The sequence below is a fragment of the Alligator sinensis genome, unplaced genomic scaffold (genome assembly GCF_000455745.1).
Source record: "Alligator sinensis unplaced genomic scaffold, ASM45574v1 scaffold349_1, whole genome shotgun sequence".
Taxonomy (NCBI): Eukaryota; Metazoa; Chordata; order Crocodylia; family Alligatoridae; genus Alligator; species Alligator sinensis.
The window spans coordinates 4,622,255-4,637,769 of NW_005841856.1; the positions used below are offsets into that span (position 1 = coordinate 4,622,255).

At 39.5% G+C, this 15,515-nt stretch overlaps 1 protein-coding gene across 1 annotated transcript in view; it reads right to left on the bottom strand.

Annotated features, from left to right (window-relative positions):
* The window catches only part of ADAMTS18 (ADAM metallopeptidase with thrombospondin type 1 motif 18), a gene marked incomplete at its 5' end in the record, with an annotated part of 106,720 nt that overhangs the window by 37,938 nt on the left and 53,267 nt on the right, over window positions 1-15,515 (bottom strand). The window contains 5 exons of the mRNA XM_025214445.1: window positions 805-977; window positions 6,122-6,270; window positions 7,201-7,296; window positions 8,396-8,549; window positions 9,786-9,923. Of these exons, the coding sequence (XP_025070230.1) occupies window positions 805-977; window positions 6,122-6,270; window positions 7,201-7,296; window positions 8,396-8,549; window positions 9,786-9,923 (710 nt within the window). The remainder of the gene's footprint in view (window positions 1-804; window positions 978-6,121; window positions 6,271-7,200; window positions 7,297-8,395; window positions 8,550-9,785; window positions 9,924-15,515) is intronic.

Here is a 15,515-nt window from a genome sequence, read left to right on the forward strand (position 1 = left end):
CACACACACACACACACACACACACACACACACACACACACAAATAGAAACTCAGAGTACTTGAAAGCACTCCTGGTCATTTTAGACAAAAACAGGTACAATATGACATTTACCAGCCACTTTTATTTGCTAAGTATCAACTGTAAATATCCACTGTGTCTGCAAGCTGCAGAGAAATATTGGTAACTAGTAACTGTACAATAATAATTCCAGGTATTTACAATATCAAGCCACATAAAGGAAGAATACCCTTACCCTTAAGGCAAGGAGATAAAATATTTATTGAGACATAAGTCTTATGAAGCCTCAGCAACAACTGATATATTTATAGAATTTATGCAACATTGTTGTTTTCTTTTCTCTCCATTTCTCATGGGACTACATCACTAGGAAAATCAAAGGGTCTTATTTACTGTTACATTTAGAAATCTGAGAACATTCTTGCACTGTTATAGAAGCTAGTATGACCCACATTCAGGAATTAATAGGAAATTTTTTAATTTTTTTTTTAACACATAAGCATATACGGTATAAAATAAAAATAAGAGGTAGCAATGGTGAAGGAGCACAAACATAGGGAATGAAATTCACAGTCCAAACCAGTTTCTCTGCCTTTTCTTGAATATAATGTCACACTGAAAGTCAAATGAAGCCCTTCTAGAAAGTAATTATAAACCCACAGAAACCCCCTAAATTTCTACTCACTCGCACCATGGCTGCAGTCAGCCCAAATAGTGATGAACTCAAGCGAACTAGTCTGCTTTCTGCAAGTTATTTTGTCAATCAGAACTGTAGGCAAATTACCTTCAACTTTAGTATAGGGCTTCCATTTGTAGTACCATCCACGGAAAGGCTTGCTGTTATACTCTGCACACTGCTGTGCCCGGAAGCCCAGCCTATTAGGTGGGCATAGCTGAATATTGCAAAGCTGATAAATACGGCTGGAACCCTGACAGAACTTGCCACCATACTGTGGCCTATGAAGAAAAGAGAAAAGGTCTTTGCAAAACTGAACATGAATGGGATTGACAACTGTAACATATATTAAACACCAGTAAATACATAAGTGTCATTGTACTGAATATTGAGCTTAATCAGGAAGACTTGCTGACTTGAGATCACTAGTTACCTATACATGTGCTCAGAGGTGTGGGGGAGAGGGCTTTTAATTAGAGTGGTTCCCAGGCAGCCACTCGAATTAAAACAGTTCACTGTCATGTGTATTAAGCCCTGCTTGCATTTCAAAATGACTGTGGGGGCGCTTTAACTAAAGCTCATTCAACAATGTTAAGTTAAAATGCCCCCATGGTCATTTTGAAATATGACGGGGCTTAATAGATGTGTGATAATGAGGCCACTTGTCCATGTTCTAATCAGAATGTGAACAAACATGTCTATAGGCAGCCAGTCTGAAAAGATTCACAGATTCATAATGTTAGGGGCTGGAAGGGACCTCATGAGATCATCAGGTCCAGGGACAGTTTAATAGTCCTGAGAGCCAAGCTACATAGTCAACATGTACCACCCATTTGTATTATTTTATATTAATTTAAATATGCACCCTGGTAGAGAGGAATTATGTTTTCATTTAATTGAATTCTTGCCTAACAGGATATTTTTATTTGCATATCTTATCAGGTTGGTGAACAGAGCTGTACATCTCACTATGACTGACCGGACGAAGTAAACAATATAAATAAATTGATAAGTTATATGGCTCTTTTCTGTCTAGTATGATCCAAGAGGGTTCATGTTTGCAAAAATATTGTTTATTATAAAAGTAGTTAATAAAGGAAGAACTTAAAGATAACATTAAACTGGTAAGATATTAATAGAATGAACAATTGTTCAGTATGGTTAAAACCAAAATATGCACTTTTAAATAGTTGTATAAGCTAAACTTCTAGAAAATAACAAAGGACTGTGAATAGGAAAGCACTTACATTCATTTTTAACTTTCAATGTTCATTGGGCTTTAAGTGTGTGCTAAGATGCTTTCCTGAATTTAGGCTAGTCTGAAGACAAGCATCCGTAAGCCAGAACTGTAAGAACTGGTTGCCTTATTCCACCTACTGCTTGATCCTTGTAGGAAAAAAAGATGTAAATTCTGCACCTGCATACACTTTTATCAAGGCTTTTAAAATGACAGGGAAAATACATGCTTGGAACACATGCTATGATCTTTCAGTGGATGCCTTTGCCGCATTACGTCTACCTTGAAGAAAAATATTTTCAGAATAATTTATAGGGTGTAGTCCTTGCACAGTTCCTTCCTGGTAAGAATAACGGGAGTTATTTGTTTAAATCCCTATACAGTGGCTGTGTCTATACATGCACTTTAATGCGCAGTAACCTATTTTACTGCACATTAGATCATCACATCAAAAACTACACTGATACACTGATGCACAGTAAACTAGGCTACTGCACAGTAAGTATCATTACAAAAGCATACACTTTCTCTACTGTGCACTAGGGTAGCCTAATGCACATCTATTTAGTACCTCACATTTGAGGTACTAACTTTAATGCACAATAGCAAAAGCACATTAATGAACGTGTAAATGTACCCAGTGGGCATGTCTACACAAGATGCTACGCAGTGTCAGCAGGCACAAACCGTGCCAATACTACTGTGCAGTAGCAATGAGCTGCTGCACAGTAGCTTGCTGCTACTACACAGCAGCATCAGAAATGACCTGTGCGGTGCTGGGACTGTGCAGTAACGGCAGTTACTACACAGTCATTTAGTACTTGCTAAAGCAGCAACAACTGCACAGTCCAGCGCACATGTAGACACACCCAGTATGTTATAAATGTACCCTATGTCCAGGATACCTTGTAACTTATCTTAATGTACTTTCTGATTAATTCATTGCATAGTGATGTAATGAAGACAACTCTCTGAATTCAGGTGCATTTGGTTTTTTATTTTTTCATGCTACATTCATGTTCCTCATTCTAATCCTCATGCATTTATAAAACAAGTTGGGCCCTGTCTTTAAAGAGCATTAAAATTTTGAAGGTATACAACGGCTGACTTTTTCAGAAGTCTTTAACGAATACTGAAGTAGTCTCTCAAAGGAAGTTGGGGAAACCCAAATGTTAATCACTTGAAAACTGGACAAAGCACTAGGGAAATAAGCTGTAGGGAGCAGCTTTGTATTCACCTCACCTGCTGACGGTCTAGAACTGCTACCACCCATCCTAACATTAGGCCCAAGAGTGAAGATCTTACTCAAACAACCCTCCTGCAATGATTAGTGACCATTTAATTAATCAAATGTATTTTTTTAGCTCTGGATGGATGCATATTTAAATAGATATCCAGGTTTATCTTGACTAATTGTAATCAATGGGAATTTTGCCCAAGTAAAGATAACAAAAATGATTGGGCCCATGCTCATTCTATACAGAGAGCTTCCTTTACAGCTTTGTTATATTTATGATTTCTTTAACCTCCTTCTGCCTTAAAGGGTAAGTCTCTTCCTATGTAAGCAAAGCAAACACAAAAAACCCAATATATTTCTCAAGTAAAAGTTATCAAATAAGAAAAGTAATAGAATCATGCAGGGCTTGATTATATCTTAAATAATAGCCTCAGCTTTTCATTTGAGGGTGGTGTAAAACTTCATCAACCTGGAGACGCACTGAAAGAGGTGCCCTTGTTCTTCATTTGGGCTGCAACCATTAAATGTGTCATGTACATTCCCCCCCCCACCCCCGCCCCGACATTATATGCAGTTATCTTGCACAGGAGTGACATGAGCACATGCCAATGTGTGTTCATCTCCTAATATCAAACAGTAGGCAAAGGAAGGGGACAGAAAAACTCGCAATGAGTTTTGGAAAAGAACTACTAAAAACATACTCCAGGGGAAAATGTATCAACCACCTCAAATAGTCCAAGTGCAAGAGTATAAACAGATTAACTAAGAAATAACTCAATGAGTGATGATTAAAATGCCATTAGGGTAGCTTGAATGCATTCACTTTTCTACAATAATCAGAGAACACTCAGCAACTCCTATAAGCATCCTAGTGGTATGTGTATATGTACATGTGTGTGAGTAGGCGAACGTGCCATTATTTTTGTAGCAGTCAAACGATCTGTCAAGGCTTATATTTGCCAAAAACTGATATCAGTTAGCAAGATTTTTTTAGACTTGGGACATCAGATTAAGTAGCAGTTAAAAGAGAGTGAGATGGCTATGCATTTAAATGTAATAGAGACATGGAATACAAAATGATTTGGTCATCCTTCTGAAAGGGGAAGGTATTCAAAACATCACAATTAGCAAGAGAAACTAGATTGGTTTTGGGGATAATCATATGAACTCAGCTCAGGCCATGTTAATTATAGCACTACAAACTAAGAATACTGTTTTCTATGGGAATACAATGGTCTACACATGGCCTTTCACAGGTTTTCTTTAATTAATATTTTAATGGTGTCATTATTTTAAATTTACAGTGCTTCTGATCATTCATTTAGACATTGTATACAACATATGAAAATATGTGTGTTGAAGCAATTTTATTGTTTTAGTTTTTTGATTCCATGCATGCCTCAGGCTGTATTCTAATATTTTAGTGAACAATGCGCTATTATGAAATACGTAGGATGCAATCCCACAGATACAACCTAGGTATTAACTTAAATCTCTTGGGCACTATTCAGGTTCTTTACCAGCTGAGCTATTAAATTATGTAATCTACTTCTTTCTCAGAAAAATATCTCGATTGTAAAATGTTGTGATGTATGAAAACCAGATCCATGAAATTACACTGTGACAATTTATAGAAATGACTATTTTAGCAAATCTGCATAGCTCAGTGTACTACAGAGGACCTCAGTAGTCGTTTAGTAGTGAAAGTCATCTGTAATTCAAATGGTCATTTCAAAAGACTCTAGGGCAGGACCATGGTGCCTGTTTTATGAGGATCAGTAGAAAGAGAACTAAATTGGATGGGTATTGGGTACAGCAGAAGCTCACATGAGCATAGATACGTTTTTCAAAGGTAGCACCCTAAAGTTATACTCCTTGTCCTTGTTTGAGCTTCTAAATGAATGGTGTAATTTTTGCATTTCTTGTACACCCAGTAGTCAGTCCCCTGTTGAAATCCACAGGGAACAAGTGATTTGGAAAAATCAGCCTACATACGTAGGAGCCCTCTTCTAGAAACTTAAACCAGCCTTCAGCAGCATGCTGAAGTCCTTTGGAGAGTCCTCTGAGCAGGGGCAAATGTTAGGTTTAAATTTAATATGTCAAGAATTTAAATGTTAACAATTAAAATGTATTGTGTGTGCAAGTAGATATACACATCCAGGAAATGCAGTGAAACTTTTCCTCTTAGGGTTTCCATGTTGCTAAATTAGACAAGACTTTCTTTTCCAATGCATTCGCATTTATTTAAAGGTGTTATTGTCTGAAATGCACCTGGAAGTATATTTCTCCATCCTGATACAACATATTCTGTAGAAATTGCTGTTTGTAGCATTGACATTTCATCTGCTGCATGCTTGATAGAGATTTAATTCAAATGGGGATTTACAATTACTCATTTCTGCTCTAATAAAATTATCATTAGCGTTGTATAATTAAACTATGTGGGAAAGGAGCTGATAACCCTATTCTGCTCAACTAAAACAGTACTTGAAAGTACTTCTATACCTCTGAGTAATCTTTTCTTTATGTGTACAGTTGTCAGTTAAAGGTATAGGTATACTAGAATGTATGCATTAAAAGAATTACAAAGTCAAGCTAATGTAAAACTAGAGTTGATCAAAAATGAACCAAAGAAGTGTACCTTTTTGAGTCCAGACATTGCTAAATGTTTTGATGAATTCTATATTAAACCCATGCAGACTTGATCTACAGCCCATAATCTCAGTCTTTCCACATCTCAGTGGGTTTTAATCAAACCCATTCTTCCTAAATATAAAAACATCCTCTATATTTCAGAGCTCTTCATTTTGCTGATTTATAATAGATTATTCAGGGTATCATGTGGAGCTCTCTGGGAGTATATTAATTTCCTGTAAAATCTAGTCTTTCCCCTTTTTGTTATACTGTAATAGCAGAAATAAAAATAATACCTTTTCAGATCAATGTCTTACTTTGGGTTATTGCAGTGTCTCTCTCGATATGTTACTCCACCTCCACAGGTCCGAGAACACTCTGACCACTCAGACCAAGCAGACCACTGGCCATTAATAGGCTTGGGTCCATGATCTCCATATTTGACACACTGACCTCTTCGACACCACTGTCAAAAGAATGTCAACAATTGTCCCGTCACATGTCCTGTGGTACCTACTAGACTGTTGAGAAGACCTAGATGCCAGTCCTGCAAACTCCTGTGAAAGTACTTAACTCCTAAAATTTTTCATTCTGTTCACCAAAATCGGACAATTGCAGAAGTGGCAGTACAGTGAGGCCCTGGTAAGTAAAAGATAAACATGAGCAATGTCCCAATCAAGGCCTTGACATCTACCCATGCCTTAAATCATGGGGGACCAAGTTGCCTCAGTTTTAAACCCCACTCCAGATATACCAGGCCTGATTTTTCAGAAATGCTGAGCACTAAAAAATCCAGATCAAGTTAAGACGTCCTCTTGGTGTCCAGCATCCCTAAATCAAGTCTGTGGCATTTAAAATTGAGGATCTAAACAGTTTTCTTCTCTATTAATGTACTCATACTGTAATGAGAAGGAAGGCAAAATGGAGAAAAAAATACTCCCACATGGCAAAAAACACATATCAAGGTTTTGGAAATTAAAACAGTATATTTTATAAGTAACATGTTGCAGTAAAATAAAATATTCAAAATCGAATTGGATGTCCCAATAGTAGCCACTATAGTTTTTCACTTGTATTTAGAGTTATAGTAAGGCAAATGATCCTGCCCTTGGGTTGTCTTTCTGCACCGTGATCAATAAAGCTAATACAGACATGCAAAGACACCTAGCCAAGTTCATTCCAGGAATAAGCAACACTCAAATTGGAGCTGCACTCTATATAACTACATCCTACATCAAAAAGTGAAGGACATCAAAATGCATTATCTTTGCTTCCTCTGCATTTGCAAACTTCTTCTAACACCTGAAATCATGGATTTTCCCAGTGACTTTAGTGGGAGCTGAATCCACTTTGTTTTCATTCATTTTGGAGTAGCGTCTCAAATTAAATGACTCACCATACTTATGCCACAAGCTGTCCCTTCTGCTGCAGGCATGAACTTTGTCTCACATCTGTGACCTACTTTATGACACCAGAGTGATTTGCATATATCCTGGAAAAAAAATAGAGAATTTCCCTATTATTACCTGATATCTAGAAAAGTATTAATGACTCTGCTATTGCCTTTCCTAGTGCAAAAGTCCTGTAAAACCAATCATTTCCTGAATAAAGATGTTCTAGACCCAAGCTTCATGATATAGTTATACATGCTGGACTACTGTCTTCAAGATTGCTACCTTGTTTTTCCTATTTGATTTCCTTTGCATTTTTTTAAAATTTCTTTTGAAAGTGAGATTATAAAAGAACTAACCAGCTCTTAAAACATCAAGGACTGAATAGGAAACAGTCTACTGGGATTCTAAGACTGTGGAGGGCCTCCATTTTCTGAAACACACATTATGTTTGGAATGACAGCCTCATCCTTGCACTGTTTTGTCCTACTTCTTAGTTTATTAGCTGTGAAATAAAAATAATTGTCATTGCCTAGTAAAATCCTGGTTAGCGTGAAAGAAGTCAACATACATAGTAGTAGTAACTGAAACAAAAACACTTCTATTCAGAATCCTGGCACAGTGTTTTTGAAAGAACAGCTTTCCAGGAAGTCAATGGGGCGGGTATTGCTCACTCTATATAACTACATCCTACATCAAAAAGTGAAGGACATCAAAATGCATTATCTTTGCTCTGAAGTAATCCTTCAATGCAGGGTTAGATTGTTCCAAGCCTTTGTGCAAGTACATAAGGGTAAAAGAAGCCACAAGAGCTCTTCCCTTTCTTTCACCCACTGGACAGGGTCTGATCAAAACTGCAATGCTTCCTAGTTTTGCTGAGGCTGATAGTCATTTCAACCAGGCAGTGGAGAGAGGAGTGCCTAGCAGAATCTGAGTGGATAGTACAGCTTGTGCACTGGAAAGTACAGTGCATCTGTACTGAATATAGTTCCTGGTCAGGTTTTTCATCTCAGAAGCACAGTCCTTTTATGACATTCCCCCAAGATGGTACAGCATCCCAGCAGAGGCAGAGTGCCAAGTAATGTAAAGGTGAGAACTACTCCAGATCCTATAGTTCATTGTACTACTTGGGCTAATTCCTAGTGCACTGCAGTTGTCTAATGTAAGTTGTCATATTGTGATAAAGATATTAATAGGTACCTTCACAAAACTGAGGTTGCACAGTTTTGCTTTCGTTCCAAATTGCCATTTGCACTGGGTATCAGCATCATAGATCTGCCCTGGCAGTTTATCAGGGTATTTATACTGTCCTGTTTGCTTAGGTTCATCAATCAGGCAAGCAGCTTGAGCTGTACTATAATGAGAATGTATATGTATTAATCAGGATGTTGATCTTTCTATCAAAATATTTTCTTTGCTACAGAATAGCAAAAACACATGGTTTCGTACAGCATACCTTTAACTAGCTTTATAGGCATGTCCTGGAATGAGATATCTGCTGCAGGAGCCAAAAGCCCTTGGTTTCTTGTTGGTAGCCTGACCTGCAAAGTCTTAGGAAGCAAGAATCCAGGCTCTGGGATTATTGGGCAAACAGAAATGAACTGTATGAATTTCCTTTCTCTCTTCCTTATTGGAATGTAACCAAGTACAAGGAGATCTGGTCTGTTCCTTTCCCCTAGACTATGCTTCCCAGAAGCAGGATAGAAGAACTTATGCAGAATCAGCATGTGAAGTGTCTTATTTCTGTATTTGTTTCATGTGGAAAGATAAACAGGCCACTGATTTATAGCTGAGACCAGTAAGTGGGGCACATCTTAAGACCGAAATGTCATATCGTGGTTCATCATGATCCCTCATTTTATGCTTGGGTTCATGTTTGTGAAAGTTCAGTCAATCTAAGATGAGCCTTCCATGTGTTTGTCTGTTGCCTTATGCCAAATAGTTGAACACTCCTAACTGGCTTAGTAATTTTCTCATGTGCTTACAGCAACATGGAGCATGGTAGCAGACAAGAATCAGCCAAAACTTCTCTTTCTTGTTCTCTGCTCTGGTACAATAATTTGCTCTGCAAGTATTCACTTGTATAGTTAGGGTAAATAATGCATATTAATGGCATTATGGGGCTGACATCATAAAAGTGCAAGTATATGCTGAAGACATTGAAATTCTGATGGCACTACATAGGCTGCTTTTTAACAGCATCCTTAGTTTGTACCAACATCTTAGGGGAAATAATAGGATACCAAGTTTCCCAGCAACTATATAAGGGAATATAAAATGTGCTTATTCATGGCATGGACTAGAACAAGAGAGTATTCATTTATATTTTATTTTTAATTGTTTGATACACTGTCTACCTGCTTTTGTGCCCTCTTCCCACTAATATTCTTTTAAAAAGTAGACACTGAGGACAATGTTTGTAAGGAAAATTTCAATTCAAGTGAATACTATGGTACATTGATGAAGGCTGAAGAAATCCAGCACAAAGAGCTTTATATAGCACCATTTACAACCCTCAGAAGTCCAAGATTTGGGGTTCAGTCAAGAGGGCACACCAGAAAACCATTTCTAGGAGCTATCGTTGACCTACCTGAGAAATTTGTTGAGGTACTGCCTGCTGCATACAGACCAAGAAAAGACTCCATTGTTTCCTGTGAGCGTGGGTGACATGATATTCCCTTCAGCTTTTCTACAGGGATTCCCTTCTCCATCGTGAATCATACCAAAGCTGAAACAAAAACCATAAATGACACAGCTAGCTAAAATCAAAACACATCAGAAAGAAGAGACAGCTTTCTGGAGAAATACGCTGCTGTTTTATGGCAGGAATTCTATAAACGAAAGCTCCACAAAGGGATGAGACCACAGGCAAGCTTGAAACAAGCCCAGCTTCATAGTAAGTGCCCTTCTTTGGTCATTTCATACACTGAACATGGAGATGAATTGCAAGGGAGACCTAGTTTGGTGAGAGACAGGGTCCCTAAAAACATAAGTCAAAGCTGGGTTGCAAGGACAGAAGCACTAGAGCCTTGACCATCTTTGCATGTTTTATAAGATTATCTTTCCTTCCATTTTCCTGCCTGTTGCATCATGCATTGCTAATAAAACAGTTATCATCCATTTGGTGCCCCATGTGAAATACGTTGGTGGGCGCATTACAGTGGCAGAGTACTTTTCTCCTCAAATTAAACAGGAGCAGTAAACACAGAGGTACTTTTTTACAGTTATCACAGCAGTAGCCAAGAATTGACCTCTCTCTTCATTAGCAATAGCCCCTCCAGGGAAGAAATGCCAGGGATGTGTGTCACCTACCCTGGAGGTTTTCAAGAGGAGACTGGACGGTCACCTCGCTGGGGTCACTTGACTCCAGTTGTCTTCCTGCCTAGAGCTGGGGGCTGGACCTGATGATCTGTGGGGTCCCTTCCAACCCCTGACAGTCTATGAATCTATGGGAAAATACTACCATGCCACTGTCTCACTGTTCAGACTGGGTATGTTTTATAGATACCAATATCTTGCAGTACCCTGACCCAATGGGCAAATTATAAGCATATGCACTCCGAAGAACAGTTCTTTGCCTTCATGATGGTAGTTGCTTTACTGTTATTCACAGGTGTCTTTCTTGACTTACTTTTTATATAATTATTTTTATCAAAAACTGTTTACAGCAGCACAATGAAACAATTCCTCCATTGTAATTATGGCCAGATTAGAGGACTGTTCAGCTGTATCATAATTCTGAACTCACTGAAGTCAATGGGAATGTTCAAATCCAATTTCTCCTTATGTATATATGCTTTCATTGTTCTTCCTTCCTTCCATATGTTGCTTCTCTTCATCACCTGCTAGGGATTTGGGATGGGAATTGTCATATGCTCAGAGTACTTAGCATATTATGGGTAAAACTGGTGCATAGATGATGATGTGTGATACAATTAATAATATGATCTAATTAGTCCCTCTGCCCATGCTCCCAGTTCTCATCACAACTCGGCACCATTTGTCTCAAATGTTGAGAATCAAAACCATTTCCACTGCATCGTGCATTACGACACCATCTAAATTCATAGTTTCATAGTAGCTAGGGTCTGGAGGGACCAAAACAGATCATCTAGCCTGACCCCCTGCCACAGGCAGGAACGAATGCTGGGTTCACAAGACCCCAGACAGGTGATCACCCAACCTCTTGAATTTGCCCTCTCACCAAGTGGGTGGCCCTCCTCTGAACTCTCTCCAAGCTGGCCACATCCCTTTTGAAGTGTGGTGCCCAGTACTGGACACAGTACTCCAACTGCGGCCTGACCAAAGTCACATAGAGGGGGAGGATCACCTCTCTGGACCGGCTTGCGATGCACCTTTGGATGCACGACAAGGTATGGCTGGCCTTGCTGGCTGCGGTCTGGCATGGCAGCTCATGTTCATCTTGGAGTCAATAATGACTCCAAGATCCCTTTCCGCCTCTGTGCTTTCGAGAGGGGAACTCCCCAGCCTGTATGTATGCTGTGGATTCCTTCTCCCAAGGTGCAGCACCCTGCATTTGTCTATGTTGAACCCCATCCTATTCTCGTCTGCCCACTTTTTAGTCTGTCTAAATCTAGTTGCAGCCTCTCTCTCCCTTCAAGTGTGTCCACCTCGCCCCACATCTTAGTGTCACCAGTAACTTGGACAGCGTGTTTTCCACCCCCTCATCCAAGTCGCTGATGAAGACGTTAAACAGTGCGGACCCGAGGACCGAGCCGCAGGGTACCCCACTGCTCACATCTCGCCAGGTTGAGTACAACCCGTCCACCACTACTCTCTGTGGTTACAGAGAGTAAATTACAACCAGATTTCCATTCTGTGTCACTGGGAGGGAAGCATTCATGCCATACTTTTTGGTTCAGGACCATTTTCATTTCTGTCATTGTAAATAATACCCCCTTGTGACCGAATGCTTTTCAGACAGTGATTCATCAACACAGGGAACTTTTTATTAATGAATTACCAGTGAAGATTAAGCCTGTCTGACTACATGACAGCATAGTCTCCTCCCTAATTATTTCAAGCAGATTAATCTAGCTTTATACTGTTTAGCCTTCTGAATGTTCTTAGTACCATGAAAATAAAGATCAGCTAACCTGAATGATGGGTGGTACTTGGGCATGACCCATTAAAATGTCACAAAGAAGATTATTATATCACACTTTGATGGCCATATACAAGGCCAATAAAGCTTTTATGACATTGGCATTGCTTCTATCATTATAATTTGGGATAGAGCAGCAGTACCTTACAATACTCACAGCCCATTGCAAATGCTAAGCCATATACATACCTGGCATAGGCAGAGAATTTCTAATGTGAGTGCTAGTGATGAATTTAAACCTTCCTCTAAATTATAATTGTCCAGGATAAATACACCTATACTTGAGTGCAATCTTGGCCACAATGAACGAAGTGCCATTAACTTCCAGAAGACAGGATTTTATAGCCCATGGAATTTTCAACAGGTTTTTAACCTGTATGTCTGTGAAAAATCATTGCATTTATAAAGAATCTTCTTCCTCCCACACTAATTTGGTAGTGCTTGTGAGTGGTGTTCCAAAAACACATTCAAACTATAGACTATCGGGCTATGCAGACAGTGGCTAAATACAGACAGTCAAAAAGCCCAAGGCTGAATCAATTCAATCTTTGCAGGTTAATCTAAGTTGTGGAGGCTGAGCCGATAAGCAAGTGAACAGACATTCACTTTTGATTCCAGAAATGCAGCCACATGCCTGCGGTGGCCCAGGCCAGAAGCCGGGAGGTGCTAGAGCGCGCCTCCCTGCTTAGCTGGAGCAGACAGCTTAGGTCAAGGCTAGCCTGCCCACCAAAGAAGGGTTTGCAGGGCATGCACAAAGCATCCTGGGATGCTGGGAAACTGTGAGTTAACTTGAATCTGGAGGAGATCTGGGACAGAAGTTCAATAAATCAATTTAACCTAAAGCAGTTAAGTGTGATATTACATCCATCCAGGTTTATCTTAAGCTGGTTTTGGCCATTTTGAAAATGGTTTATATGCACTGAACTTCTGTTGTGTTACTGTTCACGTATACCGGTTTATGTATAATTTCTGTCCCTAGCCAGTGTGTTCTAGGGAACAAAACAGTGGGTCAGCACTAAGAGATCTGGTTCTGCAGCTGAAGAAGTCTTTGCAGGTCATTTCCCTTTACTGTATCCAGCAAGCTTTACATGCCCTGTTGGGGCTACAAACTCTCTGGTGAAGGTACCATGTCCGATTAGGTGTGTTCTATAGTCTCTATTACAATATAGCCTTGAACTCAGTAGGTTACATGCTACATAATATACTTTATACCATAACATAAATAATGTGCAGCAACAATAAAACCCACATTAAAACATTGAATGATGTGGAATTTATGGCTATACAACAGTTAAGTTTCAGATCTTTTTTTTGTTTTACTGCTTTATATTTATTTTATATACTGTACATCTGTGAATTTTGGCGTGTTTTGAACAGGCATTTCACAATCTGTTACTTCAACACTGGGGTACACTGGCGGCTTTGAGCATGTAATGAGTATGTGTATGCAGGGACTAGCTAATTTATTGGGCTTGATCCTCAGCTGTTGTAAATCAGGGCAGGCCCATCAAAAGCACTACATTGATTGCCACCCGCTGGCCCTGCTGAGAAATATGGTTCCCTCTGCAAGTGGACAATATTTCTAACCCAGCAGATATTTTATTGTCTTTTCAGGACACACAGTTAGTTCATGCACTTCATAGCCAAAGAATCTACAGATTTAATGTTCAGTGACACAACAGACCGTGAACTCCCCGAGGAACTATTTAACTCTCAGGCAAAAACATGAACTATTTAAAGAAGGTTGTAAAAATGTATAACAATAGCAGGCACTCTAAAGGAGCCAGTGTGATCTACCTAGCATGTAATATATACCTAGGGTGCATCTACATGTGCGCATTTACTGTGCAGTTACCAAAATTACTGTGCAGTACAGGCATGCATTCACACATGCACACCCATACTACACAGTAAATATGGTGACTTATACGAACTTGACTATAAATGTGATACCTGCTGTTAGACCCCGACTCCATGAGGCACCCAACGAGTAGGGAGATGATGATCCAATTGCCCATGGATCCTGTTACTCATTAGCCAGAGCAGGCAGGGAGCAAACACCAGCACACATTGCTCGCAACAGCTTTATTCAGCATGGAGACAGCTTCGGGCGAGCTCCCTCACAGACACACAGCCCGTGAAACCAGGGGAGCAGCAATGAACAATGGTTTTTTTCCCACATTTATACATTTTGGTTTATACTCATTAATATTCATTCCACCCCTGTCTCTCCGTCTGTTCTACCCATTTCTCCTCCCATCTCAAGCTTCACCTCTGTTTACTGTTTGCTTCATTAGCATGGAATTGCCTATGCATTTCATTCATTTACATGCTTTTTTGCTATGAGCGCATGTCTCAGACCTTGACTTCTGCTCTTCGGTCAATGAGCGGACTTTGACCAAAACCTGGAAGCTTCTGGAGGCTTCTTCACTAATCACCGTTCACTTTTTTGTATATGTTCCTCAGAAAATGGTTGACACAGTTAAGGTAGGTACTTAGCATAAGCAAATGGCTGGCTTAGATATCATTCTGCCTTGTGGTTAGCAGCTTCGCTAGGCCACAGGTCGTACCTTTTTATTCAGCTCCAAATCCAGTGCTCCCCAAGATCCAAATATTATCACCCTAACACCTGCATCATGCAGGTAATCAAATTTATGCCCGATTAGTTACTGTGCAGTACTGCATGTGTAGAAGCCTTACTGTGTAGGCTTCTAGATACACTGCATGTATGGACTGATTAGAGATCAGCAAAACTATAAGTTTCAGATAGTCTTTTCCAAAGTTTGTACTTGGATTGCTGTAGAAATAGGAGGAAAATTGATGTCCAAGATACAAATCTAATTTTTCCCTAGACTTCAAAGGGATTCAGAGGAAATTTGGTCAAATCAAGCATGAGTAAGAAAGACGCTGGATATTCGCACATTGGACTGACAACCCCAGTAAACAGACTTTGGCCTGTAAGGTGAGCAATGCTTTACAATGCCATCTATGTTCATAAATGTCTATAAGAGATTCTTGTTCCTGCTTTCACTTGTACTTGAAATCTGCACTTGAAATCATGTTAAAATAAACAGAGGTTCTGACTTTAAACCATTATTGCTGGGAAACATCAGGGCAGATCCTCAGCTCTTCAGCCTTTGCATTACTCTAGTGGCACAAAGTGCCTCTAAAGCATATAAATCTAGTTGTAGGAGT